We start from the raw sequence: 25,927 nt of genomic DNA, 5'->3' as shown, positions 1-25,927 counted from the left end.
GCGGGCCCGGCCCGCCGCTGCCCCCACCACCCGAGGAGCGCTCTCCCCGCGGGCCGCTCTCTGCTCCGCGCCCAGGCCGGGACAGCGGGCACGGGGAAGGCAGCGCTGGCGGCAGAGGGCAGGCCTCCCCCGTCACGGCGTGCACCACGAAGGGCCCTCCGGGCAGCGGGCCGCGGGGGGAAAGCAGTGAGGGCTGAGCCCTGCGTGGGTCGCGCTCCTCCCGCCCCGGGGCTCTCCCGGCCCTTGGGGGCCGCCCCCACCGGCCCCGCGGAGCCGCGGGAGGGGCCCGAGCCGCGGCCCGGCGGCAGGGGGAGCACGAGCGCCAGCCGGGCGCATCGCGGGGACAGCGGGGGCTCCCGCTGCCAGCAGCGGCCGCCGCGGGAGCCGCACGGGAGACTCCTCGGAGCCGGACCGAGGCGGCGCGGAAATCCCGGCGCGGTACCGACGATGCGGCCGCTACCACCGGCCTCTGCTTAGCCGCCGGCGCAGCCCTCCCGGCGGCGGCTCCGGCACCCGCCGCCCCTCGGCGCCGGGCAGCAGGAAGCGGCGCTCGGCCGGCTCCCAGCGCCCCCCCTCCCTCCCCGCCCAGCGCAGAGCGGGCGCCGGCGGCACGGGCCGTCGCGGGAGCAGCAAGCGCTGGCGTCGGATGCCTGCGCTACGCCATCCCGGTGCTGCCGCGGCCTGGACTCCGCGGGGAGCACGGGCGATCGGCGGGCAGCGGCGGCCGCTCCTTTGTGTCCCAGGTCGGTGCCGGGGAGCGGCGAGGGGGTGCAGGGTGGTCGGGCAGAGCGGCGGGACCGTGTCCGTCCCCTCCCGGAGGGCTGGGGCAGGCGGGCAACCCTCCGTAGCCGGCCTGTCTCCGGGGCCGCGGGCATGGCGGGCGGGAGACTTGTTTGTGTCGGTCTGACCCCCCGCTCCCCGGCAGGAAAACTCGGGGAGCCTTTCCGCAGCCCCACCGGCTGGGCGGCGAGGTGGGGCGGGGGCTCGGCCGCCGCCGCCGCGGGCTGGGGACTCTTTCCGAGCCCCCGCTCGGGGGCGGCTCGCGGCCCCCGGGAGCGGCTCGTGGCCGGAGAAGTTTCTGCCCAGGCAGCGTTTGGCCGCCGCTGTTGATTGTTTATCGCTCCGAGGCGGCGCCGAAAATAGGTCAGAAATAATGTCCCGCTCGTCCCCGCCGCGAAGTGTCCGAGGGCCGGCCGTGGTACTAGGAGCTGCTGGAGGCAATGGTGCTTTCCCCCTCCTTCCTTTCCTGAGACATACGGGACCCTCACAGGGTTTGAAACAGAGCCGAGGGGGCGTTAATTTTTTACTTATTTATTTATTTCTTTATTTTAAATGTCGGTTTCTGCGTGCGGTGTGGAAAGTTGCTGGCCGAGCGTTAGGAATAACTCCCAGCTATTTCCTGGTGCGCGGAGGGCGGCACTGGCGGCCCCCGCCTCCCGGTGCGAGCGGGAACAGCCCGTGCCCCTCGGAGCGGGGCAGGGCAGGCGGCGGGGCCCTGCCTCCCGCGATGCTCCTCACCCCGCTGCCCACCCCGGCAGCGCTCACTTAACCTCCGGGCGCGCTCGGCTGGATTTGCACGATCAGTAAGCGCTCCGGTGCAAGTAATGTTCGTTTCTTGTATTATTTCACGCAAAAATTCGAACAGAACCAATTTGAAAGCTTTATTTGATAATTATGCGTTGCAAATATACTGCTTGGAAGAGAAGTTGCGTAGTGTAACAGATTTTTCAAAATTGTAATTGGGGGATTTACAATCATGTTGATACTATACCCAAGGAGATATTTGTGCTGATGTGTTTAAACCCACTTCCCCTTTCTCCTGGTTGCAGAGAATTTTGCTGACTGAAACATAAATAAGCTACTGTTTGAGATCTTACATTTTTATCAAGTAGAGTGGACGTAAATACTTATTTTGTTTTACTAGGTTTTACTTTTTTTTTTTTTTTTTTTAAGTGGTTCTTTCAACTTACTTAATGTCTTATAAATAGGCAAAGCCTGAGGTAAATTCCACACCCACCACCTTTTGGTTTGCTTGCCTGATAGCAAGTAGCAGATGCTGCAGAATCTGTATTACTCTGGAAGGGAAGGCATTACATTTTCATCCATTAAAGAACTCCAACTTAGTTTGACTGTGAAGATAAAATTGCTTGGCCCTTGCTGAGGGATAAATAGCGCAGCCCAAACCCAGTTCAATAAATCTCTGGTTTGCTGGAACATTACGGCTTTTTAGAATGAAAGAATTCTGGATTTGTGGAGGAACAAATTAGGTACTCCAGCATAGTTTTTATTATTCTGTTCAACAGTTCATTGCCCATTAGAACTGAATTGTTTTGTAGGAAGTGTACAATAATCTGGGCTCTGGCTGTATCTTTGCAAGTACTTTAAATGAGTGAAAGACAGAGTTGTGATCTTGTTCTGTTTCTTCCATATGACTGTACCAGTAGTGACAGTCTGAGTACCTGCATTTGGTGTGTCAGAGCGCAGCTGTAAATCTTAGTCTGCATTTTCCTTGGGTGGGCCAAATGTTTTCTTCTTCTCCCTGTAAGTGGCATAAGTAAATTCTTAAGCTTTCCTTTGGCAATTGATAAAAGTCAGAGAATACAAATTTGAACTCATTCTTTGGAGTGGTTTAAATATCCCTTGTGTGAAGTACAATCCTACACTACTGTTGAGAGTTGACTGATATGTGAAAATACTGGTTTTGGACTTAAATTAGCCCTTTATTAGTAAAACTGATTTGTTACCTTCAATTCAAATTATGGTAAATTTGACTGGCCTGTATAAGGTTTGGCATGAATTGTAATCAGTAATAGTAAAGTGCACACAGCAACCAAATTCTGTCTTCAAAACTGTGATTTTGAAAATGTGCCAGACAAACCAACACAGTTGTTGATTCAATTTGATTCCATTGCGATAGAATTTACTTTTGTTTTGAGCTAAGCAAAACCTCAAAAATAACACCTTGGGCTCTGTTCAGATTTCAGAAGAGCTAAGCCCTTGCATCTCTTCTGAAGCCCAGTGATGATGTGATGCTGTTACCTGACACTGCAGTATTGTGGTTTTAGCATTTCCCTTGGCAGCCCATGGGGTTCAAAGCTCAGTTGCAGGACTGTCTCTGGTGCTTTTTTCTCACAAATACAGAGTTAGTGAATTCAGTTCCTAAGCAGGGGGAGATGTGAAAACTGAGATCCATTGCTCACTCCGACATTCCTTGTTGACTTTGCTAGTCAGTTATCTGCTGAGAAAGACGCTGACAAGTTCTGGTGGACTTGGTTGTGGTTTTGAGATATGATGAGCACTCTTTGACAGGATCTTTCTATCAGTATCTCATTCTCACCAGGTTACAATCTGGCGTTGTGGTGCTCTCTTGCTGGAAGTGATTAGAATGGGATATGAATGCCACAGCCATATGAATGCCTGGGGAGGTGCACAGGAAAGCAAATCCTGGCAGAGGAATGAGGCAGATTACTTTGAGTGGCAAGGTTTTGAACTACTGCAGGTAAAGGTAGGGGAGTCCTTCATGAGCTCTGACTCTTGCACTGTTTTTTCCTTGAAGAGAATCTGGTTGCCTACAACAGCCTGGGAGGCAGGTACCCAAATGTTTATTAATGTCATGCTGAGAGTACTGGTGCCTGTGTCTCTCTCTGGGACTGGTTGCTGTCCCGAATAAATTTGAAAGTTAACTCAGTACCAAAGATGGACCTCAGTGTGAGAATCAACAATCAAGGGTTGTGAATTCTTGTTACTGTTGACCTTGTTTCAGTGTTTGAAGTTGTTATTGTGATGAAGGCTAATGTTACTCATCCTTGCTTGGTAACTGTTTCATCTTGTACTTTGTGTTTTCTGTCTTGAAGTCTCTTTTGTTCTTTTTCATCTCCCAGTCCCTACACACTATAGGACAGTCTTGGCAGAATATACTCTCATGTTAGCCAAGGTGGAAGAGTTGCAGTTTTATTGTGTGGGTTTCCCCCTTCCCCTTTTTCTCTGTATGGAAAAATAGTCTCACTAGTGCTTTGTTTTCATGGCAGGAAAGATGAGTAGCACCTGTGTGTTGACCAGCCTTTGTCCCTGATGGATGTTTGTTTTGACAGCCTGTTGTTGTATGTCAGTTACCTCTGACAGGCTGTTGCTCAGAGAACCCGTAGCCTAAATGTACTACTGTGTCAAGTACCAGAACATGAATTTATTTTGGTTAACTAAGAGCATAGCTCAGAGTTTCTTGAATTATTAATTATTAAATTTTGCATTCAGTATTCCTCCTAATGAACAAGCATGGAAGGTGTGATTTTTCTTTTTTGTTAATGAAAAGTTTGTTTATTTTGCAATCTTCAAAACTTTTATAAGTTCCTATATCCTGGTGGTACAGTTCAGTGGTTACAGTGGTAGTGCTGGGTTGCCATTTGAACTTGATGATCTTTAAAGATCTCTTCGAACTTGGATGATTGTATTCTATGGTTCTAGAAGTCACAATCCTGCTGCTTTAAAACAGGAGTGAGAGATTGGTGAAATCCACTCAAAAGTCATCTTTTTGGTCCCTTTGAGCTTGTTACAATTACACAATGCTTCTGAAAAAATACTAGTTCTATGTTTTTCTGCCACAGCTAGGCAAAGAAGTAAAGTATGTCCTTACTTTCTGTTAATATTAGTGTGCCATGTGTTTTCTCCTTGACAAGACACGTGATTTTATGTTGGCTACACATCTGATGATTTTGGCCTTCTCTAGCATTTTGCTAAGCACCTTTTGAACACATTAATTTATTGGATACGTGTCATTAAGTATTGTGTGTAGAAAAATAAGTTAACTGTTGAAGTAGGAACATAATTAAATATTTATGCTTTCGTTTATAGCAAAAGCAGTTGGTATTTAGTGATGTGGTGTTGCTGATATTTGTAAAAGTCTGTTGTACAAACCATCTTCCTCGAAGAACAATGCGTGGAACCTTTGTGGTAACAAGAGTATACAACAAAGAGTATACAAGAAAAAAGTCTGAAAGGGAGGAAATAAGTTTGCCATAGTTTTGGGTCAGGAAGAAATCAGGTGAGCAAATTGTGTTTACTTCTAGCAGGAAATTTGTGACAGCATTGTTCTTGGAAAGAACAGACAGAGAAGTAAGAAACAGAATCAAATCTCACAGAGCTCAACTTACAAGTGGAACAAAAGTTGAAAATGCTAATGCAAATTGAAATTGCATCAATTCTGTTTTTTGTTAGATAGTTTCAGTGCTTTTATTGTAATGGATTTTCTGTAGAGATTTTGAAATTGGAACGTTTTTGATGCGAAGAATTTTGAATATTGTGCAAGCAATTTTGTTATAAACAAGATAAAAAGTTTCACTTACCAGTATTTCTTACCAAAACTAAATAAAACATGTCTTCATTTCTGAATTACAAGTCTTGTATCAGAAAGAAAGGAAAGCGTACAGATTTTGCTGTATTTAGCTTTCTAGTGAAAACTTATATTCTAGTGAAAAGTTATAAATTTGTTATCTCTAAAACTATAGAATTACACATATATATTCGTACATATGTGTGCATATGGTTTGCTGAATCTTGTTTGTGGAATAAATCACAAACCCATACACATCATACCCCCAAATTGAGAAGAAATCTATAGCATTCAACAGTTAATTTTGCAGGAGGATTTACACTTGACCTCTGACATTTTGAAATAACAAACTGACTTGTTCCCCAGATGCAAGTCTGCTTACTATAATCACAACCTGTTCACGTGCTGTGACCTCAAGAATTAATCCATGTTACTGACAATGCCATAGGTCACTCATTACCTGTTGCATAAAGGATGTTGAGAGATAATGCTTTCTAGCTATAAAATAAACTGAATTCCCTTTATGCTTTAGATTATTTTTCTAAAGTTAATAAGAAAGGTTTCCCTTTCAATTTTCATATTAGAATGGCCTGCAGTATATTTTCTGTCTTCTTTCCATTGAAATTTACAAGGAAAATGTTGTAGTATTTGTGCTTCTGTAGAAGAAGCTGTACTTTCTCCCCAGGCTGTCAATTCTGCTATCACTTGATTATTTGTCTGCATAATGATTGTGTATTTCCATGTAAAAAATCAGTCTAAACAATGTAATTAATGCTCCTGAGTTTTAGTAGTAGAGGTAGTAGTACTTGCATATAAGCTTTTAAACTTAATTATACTTGCTTTTCTGTCTATTTATATGTGGCCCATCTAGCTTTCTATATATGTTTTTAAAATATTTTCTGGGTAAATTCTGAGATTATAGCTATCTGATGATTCTAGAGCTGATGTTTTCTGGCACCTTTGACCTTCAGTCACTCACTGTGGTGAAAAATATCCAGATTGAAACATGCCAAGGTATTGAAGATATTTGAAGTACTGAAACAAGAAACCATAGATAGTCGAAGACATGTTTTACTGCTTTACATGTAAAACAGCTTAGAGGAAAAAACCTTTTAATGAGTGAGGTCAATACTAGATTTGAATGTGGAAGTCAGGACCTAGATCTCCACATTTGTGGCCATTCTTTCATGCTGGGCTTCTTTTTCTTATGAAGGCGCTTGTTGCTGGGGCAGAAGCTGAGCCATAGGATTACCTGTTATTAATTTTATTTTGCATGTCCTTAAGAGACAACCTGTGGAAGGAAGGTGCATTGTGTATCTGTGAAATTGGTTTGAGTGCCAGCTAATGCTACTAATGTTTGAGCTGAATTTTGAGTCTGTGACTCGAAGCTGTAACAGATGTTACCTGCCTTTTGATGGAAATGTGTAAAAGCTGATGAAGTTTAGCTAGAATGATGAATTTTCATCGCCAGTCACTTTGCTCTTCTCAGGTGGGAAAGGAAGGAACAATAACCTTTTGAAAACCAACTAGCCATGATATCAGCAGGGTAGGGAAAGCCTCTGATGATTTTGTTCCTAGTTGTTTGGCCTTTTTTTCCCTGAATGTTTGTGCTGTATTTAAGGGGTGGTACTTGTTCTAGTTATAGCAAATTTGAAAGCAGCATGTGAGGGATTTAATGATTACAAAACGTTAGTACAAGAATTTCTAACTAAACATGACAAGTAAATTGTAGGAGAAAAGGAGTGAACAAAAACTGTTCCATACAAAACACTGTCAAAAATTGTTTAAGTAGCATTGGTGATGGTTCAAGCTAATTCAGAAAACAGTTTTCTGATTTGTTTTGATGTAACCCTGCAAGTCTACCCATTGAAGTTGCTAAAGGTGATAATTAGATTTGTTTTGTTTCCAATGTGCTATTTTGGAAACAGAGTCTTGCCATTTTAGGTTTGTGTCAGTGTTTTTAGCAGCTTATAACACGTCAGCATTGTTCTGTTAGTGAAATGCCATGTGGGGAGCCGAGGTAAGAGGAGCATGAAGCCTTCAAGCTGCAACATAAACAAAAGCAGATCTTGAAACTGAATTTGTTAATGCAGCTCTGCTTGCCTGTTTCATAGGGACTCTTCAGTGAGATACTGTGGCAGTGCAGTGGGGCAGGAGCAGTGCCGGCGCTCTGAGGGAGGGGTGCAGCCTGCGGAGCTCGGATGGAGCGGGCTGTGCTGACTCGGGCAGCCCTGTCGCTCTCTTCCTCCGTGACAGGGAGCAGAAGAGCCCTTCTTCAGCAAAAATGGTGCCTGTCTCCTGACACCAGATGTGTTGGTTGGTCTCTCTGCAGGCAGAGCATGTTTTTGGACCATTTGGGACAAAACTGCTGGAAGCTGCTCAGCTTTCCATCCTTCCGTGCCTCCTTCTGGAAGGAGATGGCCTGGGGTGCCAAGGAGGGTTCCTAGGTGAGGCATTGCCTCCCTGGGAAACCCGGCCTGTGAGTAGAGAGCAGAACTGCCCTGTGGAGCAGGGGGAGGTTAGACTGAGCTGCTGCTTGGGCTCTGGAGTGGTGTCCATCCATGGAAGAAGTGGGGCAGGGGTAGGGCATTACTGTCCAGCTTTGGGGGTGATCAAAGAAAGGAATGAAGGGTAAAAATACCACCTCAGGAATGGCTGTGAAAAGGGGCAGTTTCTTTCACCGTGCTACTGAGACCTCTTTGCTTTGCTGTGCCGGGGCTGTGGCTTATGGAGGCTGAGGGACAACTGGCCAGGGAAGTGCTGTCCTGTGCTGTGCTGTGCTGCTGCGTGCTTCCCTTCCCCGTGCTCCACGGCACTGCTATTTGTGGAGCTGTGCTTTGAAACCGGATAAGGAAGTGATCTGATCAAGCCCTGCAAAAATAGATTATTCTAAAATGGTAACTAATTAATTTTAAAATGCTGTCCCACAAGCACTGTGTTGGCAGTGTTGAGGGGGCGATTGTATTGATGCTATGAAGATGTGAATGAGCACCTGAGGCAGAAACTTCTGAAGCTGTTTCTAGTGTAGAAGACTCAGTGCAGTTTCCTGGACAAAGTTGGCTTAAATTCTTGCTGTGCCCTCACTCACTTCTTCAGGGTTAGATGTTAATATAGCCATACTCTGAGGTAGATCAGTGCAGCTGTTTGTGGAATCATGCTGTATTTAAATGAGTGAAATGTTGCTGTTTAAATTAAAAATGAAAAAAGCTAACCGACTGCCCCCCCCCCCCCCCCCCCCCATAACCACCAGTATCTTACAGAGTAACCTCCAAAATATCTGTAAAGGTTTGGTTTGATGCTGTGGGGCTTTTTGCCTCCCACAACTGCTAACACAATTGCAGAGATGGCTGTTTGTGGCGTGGGTGCAAGCAAGTCTGCAAGGGTAGCAAAAGGATTTAATTTCAAGACTTTGCTACTGATACATAATGTGCTGTTTTCTCAGGGTGCTTACTGGCATCCAATCTTCTTAAAGTGTGCATGCTAAGAGGTGCTCAGTTTGTTCAAGCTACCATCACAGCTGTCCACCAGTGCTGATCAGTGCTGTCTTTACTTGGCACTTGTTTCTTTAAAGACTTTTTTGCCCGAGCATTTAATAAAAATGCTCGGGCAAATTCAATAAAAAAGCACACACAGTACTCTGCATTTTGTGTTTAGTCCCTTCTCTTCTAAACAGCGAAAGAAAGTAGAAAGTGATTAAGTTTTATTGCATTTTTTTTTCTTGGGAGTGGGAAGTGTGGGTTGGTTGGTTTTATTTGTTTGTGCGGTTTTTGTTTGATTTTTATTGTTTTTGTTTGTTTGCTTGGATGGTGTGTTTGTTTGTTTGTTTGTTTGCTTTCTGTTAGGTCAGATCTGTTTTGCTCCAGGCTTCAGTGGCAGAAAAAAAGAGTGTGGAACATTAAGGACAGAGCATTGAAATCTTGTGCTTGGCTGGTTTGCGTAATAACTAAGTGAATTTATTAGTTTAGATATGTTTCAGCTTAGTGCTCTTAGATTTGGAAGTGCTCAATTCAAGCTGCTGGAGGTGCCACCTGAGGTTGCAGAGAAAAGTATTTCTTCCTTATCTGGTCAGTATGAAGATAAGTGAGCATCAAGAGAGCTTAAAGCCTTGGGCCAAATTGACATACAGGTGTTTGTTTGCTACAATATGTTTTTGAAAAGCTTTGATGCACGTTCTGAAATACTTTTTATGACTTCATTAGGTCATGGCTTGCAGTGACAGTCTGCTAAATTGTCCTTCCACTTTGCACTTGTATCATTCAACTAGAACTAAATTGCAATTTGTACTAGAATAATATGGATTTGACTGTAAAATTAGTGCATGTTTTGAGTAGCAGAAAGGTTACAGACAGGGTCTTAGAAGAGGGGTCAATTGAAGAGAGGGTCTGACACTCTTCATTGTCAGAAAATCACTAACAAAGGAAGAACAAAACAAGAATATATGACTTTTTTCAGGTGAGTATTAAATAAAAACTATGGGCAGATATTATGAGATGTTAAAAACAGTGTTTTATATTTCCAGTTTGTAGGTTTGGTTTTTTGCACTGAAGATCAAGGAGTTAAACTTTTAACCTAAATTTATGTGTTATCATGCTTACCTCAATTTGTTTGTTAAAATGGTAGGAAACTGGAAACCAAACCCCAGGGAAATCAGCAATGGTGTGGCCAGCAGGACCAGGGCAGTGATTGTCCCTCTGTACTCAGCACTGCTGAGGCTGCATCTGAAATCCTGTGTCCAGTTCTGGGCCCCTCACTACAAGACAAACATTGAGGGGCTGGAGCGAGTCCAGAGGAGGGCAGCAGCGCTGGAGCAAAAGTCCTGTGGGGAGCTGGGGGTGTTTATCCTGGAGAAAAGTTGCTCAGGGAAGACCTTATCACTGTCTACAACTACCTGGAAGGAGGGTGTAGCAAGATGGGGGTTGGTCTCTTTTCCCAAGTAATAAGTGATAGAATGAGAGAAAATGGCTTTAAATTGTGTCAGGGAAAGTTTAGATAGGAAAATTTCTTCACTGAAACAGTTGTCAAACACTGAAAAGAGGTGCCTTAAGGCAGTGGTGAGATCACCATCCCTAAATGTGTTTAAAGTGTGGAGTTGGCACTTGAGGACATGGTCTTGTGGTGGAGATAGCAGTGTTTGGTTAAAGGTTGAACGTGATGATTTTAGAGCTTCTCCAACTTAATTGATTCTGTGAAAAAAGTGAAGTCAAGGATTATGTTTTTAAAGATGTAGTAGATATCCCCAAATCAGCTGTCTTTGTATTGGGTTATTAACATTAGGTGTTGAAAAATAAAACAGCTTTTGATACAGTATTTCTGTGTATTTCTGAAAGAAATGATATTTGTAAGAATGCCCTGTCGGAGTCACTGGTTTTCTTTGTTGACTGATCCAGCCTTATCACCACCAATGCTATTACTGTAGGAACTACCAAGGAAGTGGTTTTGTGACCACTGATCCTGGATCAGATTTACTATCAGATTATCCCCTAATGTAGCTTCGATCAGGCAGCCAAGCTATCACATTTCTTAAGTTAATACGAGTATGCAATATATCATTTGTGCTGACTTAATGCCTACTGTGGGAGGAAATACAGTAACTATTTGGCATAAAGCCTTCCAATACAAAATCAACCTGTCAGATCTAAACTGTATTTACTGTCTTGTCAAAGAATGACCTCAGAGCAGGTATTGGAACAATGACTCAACTCTGTAAATTGTACTGTTTTATTTACAGAGGACAATAATACAGAATTATTACCTATTAAAAATAATTTATTGATCATATGGCATTAGATGTATTTTTCATTTCTCTTGAAACAAAGGGTTTATTTTTTTGAAAACAAGTTGTGGTGGGAGAGAAGTTGCAGCTTTCTTTTGGAGATTTTTGATTCATAAAATATGGCAGAGTAATGACATTAACAGTCATTGGAGACATTTTAATGCCAAATTCATCCATCCATATGAAAGCTATTTTTTATTTAATGACATTGTTGGGACATGGAATTCAAAGAGAGAGAGAGCTTTCTTCCTTTGTGTAAGTAGGAAAATGAAGTATGTTTTAAGTACACTTAGATAGACCCTTAAGGTTTTATGAAGAACCTATTCCACTGGATGGAATCAAATTATTTTAGTAAGCTTCCCTCTCCTACTTTATTAATTCTTATCTGATACATCCTTCATAAATTCAGTAGTTTATAAGATGGTGAATGTATTAGGCTATGCAATTTGGGTTTTTTTAAAGCCAAAATACTACAGCCTGCAATTTATTGGGGTTTTTTTCCATTTACTGTAAAGTTCTTACATGCTTTTTATGTAAAGTTCCAAAAGACTTTGGTTGATTGTTTAGTATAAGCACTTCATTTTGGTTTTTCCTCTATAATGCTCCTCTGAATAGGTTAGGAAAAGATAGATTGTGAGTTCATTAATGGAAGATGATAAGCAAAGCAAGTAATGAATTTCCAGACGTATTTCTACATTTGCAGGTGTATTTCTACATCACTGCATTACTGCTGCTGTAGTTAGAGGTATTTATTTTCATCGCTGTTGTTGAGGTAGCTCAGCTTTACTGCTGATTTTCATGGTCCACTCTCCATGGTTCTTGGCATGAGTATGTGGAAGTTCATTTTTCTCACTCAGCCAATGTGTGGGATCAAAGTGGGACAAGGTGGCTGGCATAATGTAGTAGCACATATCCTGAACTGCTACTGGTTATCATCAAAATGCTCCATTTTAGTTGTTTCCGACTCAAAAGCAGTCACATTTGTGCAAGTTATTTCATACCCCTTTCGTAATTTTGAAAATAATGGGTTTTATTTTTATGGGAGGTCTTTGTAAAAGGCAAATAAAGCATTCAGTTTGGTTTGTTCATGTTCTGTTTCCATTTTTCAGTGCAAATTACTGTTGAAACCATTGCTCAATTCATTTTAATGAGAAAGAGGAGAAGGCATCTCAGAGATGATGCAGTTTTTGTTTAGCATAAATGATTGGCTGAAGTGAGAAGAAGTTAGTGTCCATACTGGGAGGAAAAATACTGACATCTGTAAGCATGGGGTCTGTTTTGCAGCAGGGGTTTTTTTGGTGGAGGGAGAACACATCAGTAAGAAAGAGAACTTTTAACTGTGCTCCCACAGAACTTTTCCTCTTAAAGTTTTTAATGAGGAAGCTTAGAAATAACATGTCATTTGTCAAACAGACAAAGACCAATGCTAGGATAGAAGGGAATAAGCCTAATAAGTGTTCAAGATGAATTATTGTATCACATGTATGATCTATTAATAGGGGAGAAGAAAAGAAATAAATGCAACATCTTAATGACTTCTGTGCTCAGTGGGAATAATCAAGTTGTCAGCTCAAAGTAGTGAGTATGTTGTTTTTATCAGTGTGCTGCATAAAGGATGAGATATTGGTGCTAAATTTAAAGCAAAAAGTATGAAAACTTGAATTTTAATGCCTGATTAAGTTGGCTGTTTATCATCTAGCACATTAAAATGTCATCGGTACCTTGCATTAGCTTTGTTAGAATCAAACCTTATGGTTGGCTGGGAAGTAGTGTAGTCTTAGAGAACTGGGTGTGAAGAAAATTGTAATAGTTGAGTTTTGCCCTGAGCCCATGAAAATCAGGTCGTTGTTTAACTATATGTGTAGTTATTTACTTCACATAATTATGATAGCTGTGAAGCTTTAAAAAAAAAAAGGTAATTAGGAAATCCTGATGTAAAACAGTCTGTTCTGATGTATTTTTCTAGTGGTGGTGATGTTGTCTTTTTAAAATTGGGATAATGCGTTGAATAAGGTATTCTCAATATTTCTGCATAAGGGTTTTGTTTGTTTATTTGCTTGTTTTACGACATAATGATTATGCAATCCAAAATTCAACTACCATTTCTTTTCTACACCCTCACCTTTTGAATTATGGAGGAGCAGGGTTTATTTCTAGTGCTGGGAAGCTCTAGTCTCAACCAGAACACTGTGATATTGAGTGCTGCACAGCTCTGAAAGGATTTCAAAGGACACAGGAATTATGCTTGCAGTAGTCCAGGCTCTCTGCAGGGAATGCAGAGAGAAAGGTGAAATGATCAAAATAACAGGCTGGTTCTTTGCAGCACCATGCTGAACTAATCCATGCAGTGAATTATGCTTTTTCAGCCTCAGAGTAATTAAAATAAAAGGATATTAGCTTGGAAGAGTTTTAGATATATGGGTAGATGGGACATATTTCTAATTGAATGCAGAAAAATTTGGCACATCTTCTGTATAGTCTTGCCAAAGTCTATGAGAACCCAGAGAAATTGAAATGAAAAACAGTGTCCAGGTTTGCAGTCAGATTGTGCTAGTGTGCACACTCAGAAAGTGGGCATTAGGAATAGCCTTGTTGGTCGGGTCAAGAACTTGGTTTTCACCACATTAAGTTTCAGCTGAAGGCAGTGTCCAAGAAACAGCTAAAATTGGAATTGAAGGCAGTTCTCAGGTGGGGGGGACAAACCTGTGAGTCATCAGCACAGAGATAGATGGTGGCTGAGTTTGTGTTGGCAGGTGCTGGATCTCTGAGCATACAGGAGAAGAGGACTGGTAAAAAAGCTCAGGAATGGTGGTGTACAAGGCTCCTACAGCAACTTTGAAGAAAAATACTACTTCATTGTTAAATGAACACCTAGAAACAGACTGGAGCAAAATGAATGCTTTGTTCTATTTTAATTAGTAGGTTCTTTAGTTTTACTTTTGATTTCCACTGAATATAAAATACTAAATCTAAGGTTAGAAAAAATTCAGTTCTTCAGAATTTTGCATTTTTTTCTCTCTCTCTTTCAAAAAAAAGAACTCAGTCCTCTTTAAAAGAGAACTGGTATGACACAGGTTGTAATGCCTTGTTAAATAAATGTAATATACTTGGTCGGTGCCATATTTATATGGCATTATGGCTTCAGGATTTTACTAGGTTATTATTGAAAATTTGTGGTATCAAATATGTAATACCAACATGACATGCACAAGTGAAATCTGTTTAGAAAAAATCCAGATAATGTTTTTTTATGTTCTCCTTTCTCTGTTTTCTTCCCTCTCAAGCTAATGCAAAACCAGTTTAGTTTCACAGCTTGTCTGCACAAGCTGTGATAGATTTTGTCTTTGTATTTCTCTGAAATATACATACAGAAAGATGCAAAGTTCCTTTAAGAGGGTAGAACTAAGTGTTCTCTTTTCTGTGTCTTTGAAATCTAAAGGTCATCAGATAAAAAGGAGATTTTTGCAATTTTTTATTGTATTTTTAAAGTACCCTGATGATTTCAGAGTGCAGGAGAGATGAACTGCTTCTTAATAAACAGTTTAAAGTAGTGGTTTATCAGGAGCTTCAGGGAGAGTTTCAGCATATTAGGTGGTGTTGACCTACCTGCAGTGTTTCCTCTAAGAAAGTGGGTTCATGGTCTTCTCCTTGTCCCCTGAATTTTGGCTCCTGTGGAGAAGGGACATGAGATTTACCAGGAGAATCTCATCAGACCTGTTCTTGTAAGTTGTCTCCTCCCTGGTGGCTGTGTAAGGCTGCGTGGGGGCTTGAGCTGTATTTGATGACTCAGGCCAGAATATCCTCCTACCTCTTTGGGGCTGTGTTGCTCCTGGAGAGCTGAGAGTCTCTCTGAAGACTGGGGAGGCCGTGGGGTGGCTGGGGGTGTACCAGAGTCCTCTGGGAGCTTAGGATTCTGTGGTGAAGACAGGGATAGTTTGGCTGGGCATAGCAATGTCAGCTTTGCCAGATATTGGCTTCATGAGAAGTTATATTTTTTACTTATTTTGTAAAAATACGTATCAGGAGATAGGTATTTTTAGGAGAGCTGAAAACTGCAGTGCAGGACCCAAGGTCAGACTGGAGAATGCTGGTAGGCAGTTCCTGTGAGATTGTTGGAGAGGACATGATAAAGGTTGTTATTAGAATGCAGGAAAAGAGAACGAAGTACATAAGTACTGAAACATTCTAGAGATGTTGCTCTTAGTAAAACATGTGTTTGTTTGTTTGTTTGTTTTTCAGTTCAAGCAGTATGTTTTTGACAGCAGAGAACTGGAAGACTGGTTGATTGACATACTAAAATGGAGTATTTACCAGTGCAGGTAAGACATTCTTTGAACATCTTTTTGCAGTTTCATTTCTCGTTTTTTCATTTGCAAAAGTGTTGTTTTGCAGTTCTCAGTGCAAACAGCTAGATTAATGGCAGTGTTACACAATCATTTTTCTGAAAACAAAGCTGGTTTAGGAGGTTTCTGTATTTTCAGTTCACTCTCAGGTGCTCTGATGCAGCTGCTGTAAAGTAACACTAAAATGATCGATTAAGGAAAAAAAAAAACCGAAACAAGGAACAAAAGAAACATCCTTTTTTTCCTTCAGACAAACATTAAAAATATGTTATCCTGTGATCCACTTTGTATTGTGGCCTCAGGAAAGATTAGTTTGTATAACTAAAGAAAGTGGTGAGATGATGTGGGGACAGCTTGGACCAGCCAGGATATATAGGAGATTTTCCAACTTAGAAAAATAAGTAAACCCTCAGAAGTATGAAGGAAAGGAAAGGTTTGGCCCTCAGTTGTAGAATCAAGTAGCTTTAACTGACATTTTAACTATTGGAAATGTGAAGTGTTAGTGCTCTGAATACTTTTGAATATAGAAATGCTGTTTGGATTGTAAAAGTTAAGTAGCTACCAAAAGTTTAGAACCTCCCTTTCTAATTTATATATTAAGGTATTGTCATTTATTATCAGACCTTCTGGTATGGGTTTATATGCTGCATTAAACTCCATTTCTCATGTAGAGAGCTCCTACTGAAGGATTCTTTTGTTTCTTAATGCAGTTTAATATCTTGGTTTCCAAATGCTAATGATGTGCTTTAAAATACAGCAGTAAACTCATGAATTACTAAATTGAAGTTTGTGGAGTGCAGCTGTAAGTTTGACAGGAATCTGTACAACAAATACCTCCACATGAGTTTAATTTTTTTGTTGGCTTTTGTATGATTATTGTAGAAGCTTACGACATTGTCCAAATTGAATTTCTCCTTTAAAATATTTATTCACTGCATAACACTTTCTATTACATAGTTCACAGAACTATAACTGTTCTGTACTAGCTGTTTTCCTCTGCACTGGTATGAAAGACTTTGGCAGAAAAGTAGTGATGTGGTTTATGTCAGCCCAGGGCAGTGAATGTCCCCTTCTTCCAGTTTAAGGTGCATGTGGAACACACTGAAGCTCAACAAAGCAAAAGCTATTCTCAGTGGTCAGCTGGGTACCTGCTTGCTGGATGTGCTGTTCTGTGAACTGTGCCACAGTATTTCTTACTGGCTTTGCAGTTGGTACTGGAGCAAGGCATAGACACTGTTTTTTCCAAATGCTGTTTGTAGTTGAGCAAGAGCTGTGTTACTGGATTAAAATGCATGGTCTTGTGTCATTCAGGGCTGTGGTTGCTGGACCCTGTGCTTGGTCTGCAGGGAAAAATTGCATGCCAGGCAGTTTTTAGTGAACTGGCTGGGAGTGCTAAGTAAGCTCAATAGAGGAAGAAGGGAGGGAGTGGCCCCAGCTAGAGCCGTATTATACCCAGTAGGAAAACCACAAGTTCACTGGACAGTCCTTTTGGCAGTCATGCAAGATATGGCTCTCTTAAGTTTTGGGGTTTTTTGTTGAATTAACTCATTCATGAAATGGACCTAATTGGACTGGTTCTGGGTTGTTCTGAGTTTTCCTGCTGGGGACTTGAGGGACCCTGATCAAGGCCCAACAGCAACCTCAGGAACAGTCTTCACTTCATGAAGGCAAACTGCTCAGGGAGTTAGCACCACTCATTGTGCCAGGACACCAGAGCCTTGTCATGTCTTCCTCTCTTGAGAACGCAGTTCCATCAAAATGCAAGTTGTGTGAGACTGCCCCATGGCATCCTTAAAAAGATAAAGATCCTTTTGCTTTTCCTTGAGTGCCTTGAAGTGGCTTCCTTCTTCCTACTGGACAGTTTCATCCATAGCACACAGGGTTTGTTGCCCAGCAGCCAAAGGTCACAGTGGATCTAGGATCTCTGGATCTCTGCTCTGTGGCAGGTCAGGTTTCATTTGCACATTATACACTTGCATTTTGGTAGGTGATGCCCATGTGATAATGCAGTATTGCAGCCCCAGAGAATTACAGTGCAGAACATGTTGTATCTAGCTTTAAAGACCACAGAGGACATCCCTATACAGTACTACAGACAAAGCAGTGGAAGAGGGAATTGCTGCAAAGCCCTGTAGGCTGTCACTGCCAGTCCTAATACTACAAAACTGTAGCATAACTTATGGCATCATTCAATTAGTCTGGTGAAGGCCTTTGATTGAAATTCAAATGATGACAAGATTTTTTTAGACAAGCTGGGTTAATAGCATCATCTAGATGCTGTAATTTTGATCTTGTGATAAGAGCCCTTGATCCAGGTTCTTCATGTTGTCCTAATGCAGCAAAATTCCTCTTCCCCCATCCTCTGTTACACCAATAATATACTGTTCCTGTGTTTTTGTAAAGTCCATTCAGAGTCCCTGTATTGGCTGTTAAACCAAGATCAGAATTAATGTCTTGTTTAGAGTTTAAAATCTACACTTCTGTTACAGGCCTTGAAGTCTTTCAGCTCCTCTAGAGGTAGAACAGAAAGGGAGGTCTTATCTTGAGTCATATTCGAAGACAATTTAGTTGGTAGGCTAGAGGTTGTGCCTCTAAAAGTAACCTTGCTTTCAGCTGAATAATCCCTGCTGCAGTCATGGCTTTTTTTGCCACCTGCTCTGTTTAGTCTCAGTACTGCCTGCTACTTCACAAACACCCAAATGCATGTTCAAAATTTTAGAAACAATAAAACCCATAATCCATTCAAGCTCTAGACAATGTCTACTGCTTCTACATCAGAGCCAGAAAAATTGACTAATGTGTATGAAGGACAGCCTGCTCAATTTTTTTTTGTTTGCTTAGTCCTCAAACCAGACAGTGCTTGCAGAAACTAGGAAGTTTGAAGTCAAGTGTTGGTGGAAGGTGTAGTGTGTTTCATTAGTCTAGTGTTGAAGGCAAACCAGCAGAACTTACTAAAATCTGTAGGATTTAAATGTAGGTATCAGCAGGCAGCTGTAAAGTAGCAGGAACTTGCTACTCTGTGGCTGTGAAGATGACAGTGAGAATTATCACTTTACTATTACACCACAAAAAGAAATTACTAAAAATAGACGTGTTGCCTTGCTTAACTCCTGCCTTCCCCTGGAATCTCTCAGTCTAAAGCCTTACATGACCCGGTTAGACACTTTCTCTTTACTGCTTGGCTACACTGTAATTCAGCTGTAGCTGTCCTCATGCCAGAGTTGTGGCTCTGCTGCCTGCATGGACATTCTGCACCAACAAGAGCTGGAAGCAGCCCATCTCTTTTTCTCCTTGTCAGAGAGTATTTTTCCCTCTCCAGCCAAGAACCTGAGCAGAGCTGCAGTATGCAGGTACCAGGAAGTGCCAGGATTGTATTATGCTGACGCTGTATTGTGATGCTTCTCTGATAACACTTGATTCCTTTGCAAGAAAGGTAGAAGTTGCTGTGAGCTGGATTTGGTACATCCTCTATTCTTGTTTACCTCAGGGCCTGCATATTTAGGAAAGCTGTGCAAAACTGTGTGTAAGCATTGTCCTTTTTAGGACCAGATGTGCATTATCCTCAGCTTGTGTTCTAAATAGTTTGTTTTCTCTTTGTTTTCAGTAACTAAGGTGCTGACAAGTTTTGACTTCTTCATCCTCATAAACATGAGTGAAGTTCAGGCTATGGTAGAATTCTCCGTGGAGCTCCACAAATTCTTCAATGTGGATTTGTTTCAAAGAGGGTAGGTAGCATGTTCTTTCAAACTTTACTCCATTGGATGGCTTGTTGGAAAGACCTTAATGGGTACTCTGTCATGCAGTGTTGCTTCATGTGTTATTGACTATTATTATAGGGATTTGATTTTTTTATTCTGTATAGGAAAGTTATATTCTTTCTAGGGTTTAATTTGAAATATTAAAATATTTTTTCTTAAAACCTAATTTGTAATACAATATTTTTGTCTAATTGGAGATGAGGGAAAACCTGTAGATATGGAGAGTGCATTATATTCTTACCTAGACCTTTACGCTTGCATATATTAATTTCTGTAACCCCTTTTGTTTGAAATATGATAGGTGTTTCTCTTCAATATTTAAAAAATGGTCTTGCCTCAATTAACCTACTCGTTTATCAGTTTGGCAGTGGAGAATTGCACCAGCCTCTCTCTTCTCCCGGTGCTGTGCCACCAATTACACAGGACTCCAGGCTGCCTCTTTAGACTCTCCTGACCTCCTCTTACTCCACCTTATCTCTGTAGAAGTCTTTTCCACATTCCTTTCATTTGATATTACGTGATTGTCCTAGATTACTTTCTAAGGTCCTTGTTTCCCATGGCTATGCAGGAAATAATCCTTTGTAGCTTACTTTGGAGCTATTAAAGATTATTGGTCCTTTTGTGTTGTGGTACATTAGCTTTCTGTCAATCCTCAAGTAGACTACAGTAAAAATGCATGTTAGAGTTTAGGCTGTGTTAGTGTTTGCAGAGATGGAACAGGGTGTATCAGTGTTGATTTACGATAGCTGCTTTTTCCAAAACATTGTAGAGTAACTTTCCTCAGAAGTAGTGATAAGAAAATATATTTGTGTTTTTAGCCTTGCCTTAGTTCGAGACTGGGGTGTGTGTGCATGTGAGTGTTGTTTTCAGTACAGTTGGAGGGTTTTTTTCACAGAGGTGATGACCCATTATATTTGGTACTATATGCAGTCAAAGTATATACAACAAACTGACCTCTTTTTAGGGAAAATTGTAATTTCACTCTTCATTGGAAGAGAAGGATTAAGGAAGGCTTAAGAGGTCTGTGAAAACACTGAGAATATTCTAATTACTTCAACAAAAAAGCACAGTCTTTTGAACTGTAGCCTTTTTAAATCTTTGAAATCAGTGAGCAAGGAGAGGGTAGAACATGGCAGCGCATTTACTCTAATGGAGAACCTGAAGAGAAGAAAGTGTTTTGGTTGTCTTAAGCTTACAATTCAAATGGTTGCTCAGAAAGGTAGTTGAGAAGCAAAGCACAGCAGTATAATTACCAGTGCCTTACCTGGCGTATTTCTTTTTAGCTTACAGTAAGCTAAAAAGCAGTAGCTTGCAGTAAGCTAAAAAGCAGTAAATTCACAGGGCAAGTTCAGAGAGGTGAAATGCTGACACAAAGAGAAAAGTGACGTGAGGAGATAACTTCTCTGGTTTTGAGCTGAACCTTAAACTGTGGGCACATTCCTGTAGAAATTGTCAGGAAGAAGAGAGAACTTCCAGAATAATTTGACAGACCAAGAAATGTGACTATTGCAATTAATTTAATTTGGGTAGGCCTCAGTATTTTTCTAGAAAACTGTTTATTTGAGACCATATCTAATACTTCTGTTGCTGCATGAGCTTTTGGATAATGGATTGAATGAGCAGAAAAGGAAATCTTTAGTTTCATTGTTAGCCTCCTATTTTTTAGCTATGACTTGTTTAGCATGGTTTGTCTTGCCAAAATCAAGTACAGAATTGATTGTATTGTGTGCATTTAGCCTTCCCAGTGTGGCATGCTTGTCTCGTGGAGTTAGAAACATCATGACCTTCTGAACTGTGTAGAATAAAATGTCAGCTATTGCAAGTAATCACATCAAGTTCCTTATTAGAACTTAGAAGATTTTACTCCAAAAGTATTTGTTTGCAGAGAGAGTCCAGGTTCTCATTCATTTGATTACTGGAGATGTTATAATTCCGATCAGTTTTAGTTGTTTTTCTTAATGGCTTTGTCTTGTGAATCGCTCTATCTGTCTAAAAGTCCACCCTTATGTATTTTAGATGTCAGTCTTTTGTCCCTTTTATTAAATATGAGCTAACATGAGTTTGGTCATTGGTATTTGTGGCATATTCCCCACCCTCCTCTCCTTTTCTGTAGAGTCCACATACCCTAATATTCAATCAAACCCATTTTACTGTCTTCCTGCTTTTATAACTATTTGAAGAAATCTGCCAACTCTTATATCCCAAGTGTCTCATATTTTCTCAAATTTGTATCTGTAGTGGCACTACAGTTACCAGAAGCACTTATGACTTTGTTTACACTAACAATTAAATTTGGTATTTAAGGAATTAATTACTAAAAGCAGTGCTGATGTCCATACATCTGTGTGGTTCCATGGTTACTTCAGACTAGATTTTAACCTCATCTTCTGCTGAGGACCAGACATTTTGTATCATGAGTGCAATGTGAAGTTGTTTGTATCAGTAGTTGGTTCAGACTGTTTTGTGCCCCCAGGGGCTGAAGTGCATTTTGTGACAGGTAGATCAGAGTAGTTCAACTTCCTTTGGAGACATCCAGGCTCTATGACTGGAAAGCTCTCAGTGAACGGAACCAGCATGCAGCAAACTGGGGTCATTGGGGAAGGTGCCTCAAATCCTCAAAAGATCAAATCTTTTGATCGAAACTCAGTGCAGACTGAGCCCAAATTTCTCATAGTATTTTACTCAAGATCATATTTATATGAAGGGTTATAACTATCTTATCCTCCTAAGTGATGCTCTAAAGCAGACTATTTTCTTTACTTCAAGATAACCTACTATTCCAAGAAGGGCTAACAGACAGTGCATTGTAATAAAATATTTGTCTTATGTATCCAACACAGCTATGTTGTTATGTTTTCTTATAACTGTGCCATTTGCTTTAGACCCAGCTTGTTACAGATGGCTCCGTTGGTTTATTTTTATCTGTTATTACATTCAAATAAGGCTTCACACAATTTTTGTTTTGAGCTAGTGAGATGTGATGATAGGAGTTTTGCTCAGTGATTGATATGCAAGTATCGTGTAACAAAATGAATTAAAGAAATGTATCTGTTTGGGACCTGTGAGAATGATAGTCTGAGGTTGTGAAGTTTCAGGCTGTTTTGTCATCTTAGCTCGTACAAGTTCACACAAGTAAGGTGGGGGCTTGATAGTACTGATCTTCTACAAAGACAAAGGTACCATAATGTAACTTGATTACAGAAGGGGAGAATGAGTTGAGTGGAAAATTGGTTGGATGATTTGGCTCAAAGAGTTGTGATCAGTGCTGCTAAGTCCAACCTAAAGCTGGTGACCAGTGGCACCTCCCACGGACTGATACTGGGTCAGTAGTCCCAGCAGTCTTTGCATGGAATCATAGAATGACTTGAGTTGGAAGGGGCATTAAAGGTCATCCAGTACCAACCCTCCTGCCATGGGGGAGGCACCTTCCATTAGAACAGTTAGAGCCCCATCCATCCTGGCCTTGAACACTTCCAGGGATGGGGTGATCACAGCTTCTCTGGGCAGCCTGTTGCAGTGCCTCACCACCCTCTGACTGAAAGAATTTCTAGTATCTCATGTATCCCTAGCCTCCTTCAGCTTAAAGCTGTTCAATTTCAAAGACTTTGCTGTAAGAACAGGTTGCTTACCCCATCATTTACATACGTTTTGTATGTGTCAGGATACATATATATCCTGAACTGAGATATAAATGTGTTCAGAATGTCTCATTCCAAGGAACTGCTTACTGAAAGTGTCTCAGTACTTTGTAGTGCTCAGTTGAAGTTCCCGTGTTCCCCATGGGATGATGGGTCCTGATGTCTAACTTGGGACTGTCACACCTTTTCTGTGGGCAGGAAGAGTTTCCTGGTAACCCTCACTTGTGAGAATGTGAGATTTTCATTTCCCCGGAGCTGTGTTTTGCTTTTTTACCTGTAAATGACAAATCTAATGAGCTAAAGAGACTTAGCTAGTAGTTTGTAGTTTAGCATAGTGCACACATTGCTGCAGGATCTGCTTTGAAAACAGCTTTCATCTACATTTCCCCCATCTCTGTGCATTCTTATAATCCCAGTGTTAGGTTCTTACTTTCTCACCAATCTTTTGTTACTTTGTCAGTAGTGTGTATGCACACACAACTGGCCAAAGATGGGTTTAGAATACTTGTAATAGTTATGTCTATGTGTTTTGCCCCTTTGCCTTTTTTTGGTACCATTTTAATTTGTAAGGTACAATACTTGCAGTTTCATTGTGTGTTTCAGAAAAAGAACTTCCGAATGGTTTTTTTGGCTGTGTAAATTTGTTGTTATATAAACTATGAGGAGAGGTAGTAAAATAAAGTAGTAACAATAGCTCTTTATTGCATATTTACTGTTTAGTGTGTCTTAGTTTTCTTTTATTTGACTTTGTTTTGGGTTAAAAGATTCTTATAAAACCACATGAAGAACTTATATTAGTAATGTAAGTCTACCACACTTCTTTAAAGTCTTTTTGCTTTTAACTGTTGGGTAACAGATGGAAAGAATAATACTAAATACCTTCCACAGGAGAAACTTTGGCAGATTCTAACCTAAAAGGTATTTTTGGAGATGTATCATACCTGAAAGGTTATTGGTAGGATTGCAGCATAAGTTGCTTGTGAACCTAAATCCTATTAAAAGTCAAAGGATTTAAGCTTCTGAGACTACTGAAAATTTAGCCTTATGATATTCTTCTGTTCCATAGATTTATGTTTTTCCATGTGTAGATTCTCACTGATGTGTCTAAGCAGCTTTGACATTTTATGCTTTCATGCATGTGGTTGTGTAATGTAGCTTAAAAGAAAATAACACTGAATCAGAGTATGAAATTTAATAAATCTTATTATGATTACTCAGTAATGTCACGAGAAATAATGCAATATATAAAAGGTTGTATTGTTTTCTGGATCCAGTGAGTTGCCTACATTGTTTAAAAAATTTTTAGCAAGAAATTAAAATTCAAAATGTACACTTCCAGCAGGACCATATTTCTTCCTCCTGTTTATATCAGAAATGAAAAGTCCTTAAATGAAGGACTTTTGTCCTTAAATGCAGAAGTAGCCCTTGCTAATGGTTTGTGTTGCTAGCATATGATCAAATAACAAACTCTTGATGGACAAGGAACATTCAGGTTCACCTGTTTCATCTTCTTTTTATTTCATACAGCTCAGACATACTTTTACTTTCAAACTACATTTCTGTATGACATATTTTTCTGGAAATAAGTGTTGTGAATTGCCTTCTGACAGGACAGCTTATCTTTTGAAGTATTGTACTGTGATCTTTACCTAATGTAATGCATTTTTACAAAGAGGGAAGAAAGCTGTCAAATTTGTCCAACAGTTGTAAGATGAGCTCCATTTTTCAGTTATGGTTTTACAGCAATACAAATAGCAATTATAAAGGTTTAAGATTTGGAAGGCTAGGCTGTAAACTCAATGGAATAATCTGTCTAGGAAAAATTATGCAAATATTTTTGGTCTTGAGGTTTTTGTTGTTGTTGTTTCATTGTTTTGGTTTTTTTTTAAGTGGATCAGTTTCTGATTGGAGTTTGTCAGTAGATGCCCACACACAGATCTTGCTTGCTTTGAGGCAGGAAAGGGTAAGACTGGGAATGAGCAGTGGAGAAGTCTTATTTTAAATTGCCGTTGCTGCAGAAGGTGAAACTTAGTATCATCAATTGTCCTATTAGCCCCTGTGATGCAGCCTGTCTGAGACACCAATGACATGGTCCCAAAGAGCAGTTAAAATTTAAGACAGATTCTTGTCTCCTGAAATATGACATCTTATATTTGTTGAAAATAGGGATTAGAAAAGTAAGTAGAAAACTGAGCACTGTTTCCTTTGAGTTAGCTGAGAAATTAAGGATTTTTGAAGCACACTGAGTGGAACTGAAGACATGGATAGGTTGTTCTGCTTGTCTTCTTCAGTTATCTGAAGACTTCAGTTATCTGTGACTTTGAGCCACACAGGGAAGCTTGCCTGGGAGTCACCTACAGCCACTGTAAATTGGACTCCTAGAATTGAATCCTCCTCCCTGCTCTTCTCTGTGGTAATTCCTAGAAGACTATACTCCAAGAAATGAAATGAGATACAGATGCTGCAGGTTTTAGCTTCATGTTCTGACCCATAAAGATGATTGTACAGATGCTTGTTTCTTCAGTCATTATACATAGAGGTATAGCTAAGAGTTGGTAGTTATAGTTGTCCTGAGGGTATGTTTATTTTCCTGTATCCCCCCATATTCCAAAAATATTACTTCAATGTTTTATAATGTTCATGGGTACTCATTGCATCTTCTAGACTTACCAGATATGGGATACAAATTTCAAATCACCTGAATTTTATTCAGATTATAGCTCTTGCATTAAAGTAGTACTTTTGGACATTTTAAAAATAACAACTTTTGCAATTGAAAATATGATTTTGCAATGGAAAACATTTTCTCAACTCAGAATTAAAGCTGTCTAATGGCATCCTCAAGGCATTCAATTTGGCAAAATTCCATTTTCTAAGAACAAAAAGATGAAGAGCACAGATGCCTAGTTATGCCATCTTCCCGCCTTTCTGGACCTGAAAGGGCTGTGGTAGGCACAGCTCTTTGGTGTGACAGTGGTATGGCATAATTTGCCATCCTTTGAGACTGCTTTTGGAGGGTCTTTGTAATTCCTTCTTTCTTTATGCAACTGAAGAAATAGGCATCTTGTGTATATAACACCAGGTACCAT

At 40.6% G+C, this 25,927-nt stretch overlaps 1 protein-coding gene across 2 annotated transcripts in view; it reads left to right on the top strand.

The window, feature by feature from the left end:
* Positions 1-613: 613 nt before the first annotated feature.
* Positions 614-25,927, top strand: part of FAM135A (family with sequence similarity 135 member A) — a 79,437-nt gene continuing 54,123 nt past the window's right edge. For both annotated transcript variants that reach the window (XM_054279325.1, XM_054279324.1), the window contains exons 1-3: positions 614-743; positions 15,339-15,418; positions 19,047-19,167. In XM_054279325.1, coding sequence (XP_054135300.1) covers positions 19,091-19,167 — 77 coding nt within the window. In that variant the 5' untranslated portion in view covers positions 614-743; positions 15,339-15,418; positions 19,047-19,090. The remainder of the gene's footprint in view (positions 744-15,338; positions 15,419-19,046; positions 19,168-25,927) is intronic.

Source organism: Melozone crissalis, unplaced genomic scaffold, assembly GCF_028551555.1.
Source record: "Melozone crissalis strain CALT ecotype California unplaced genomic scaffold, PUWL_Pcris_2 ptg000027l_1, whole genome shotgun sequence".
NCBI lineage: Eukaryota > Metazoa > Chordata > Aves > Passeriformes > Passerellidae > Melozone > Melozone crissalis.
This window is presented reverse-complemented; position numbering and strand designations above follow the sequence as displayed.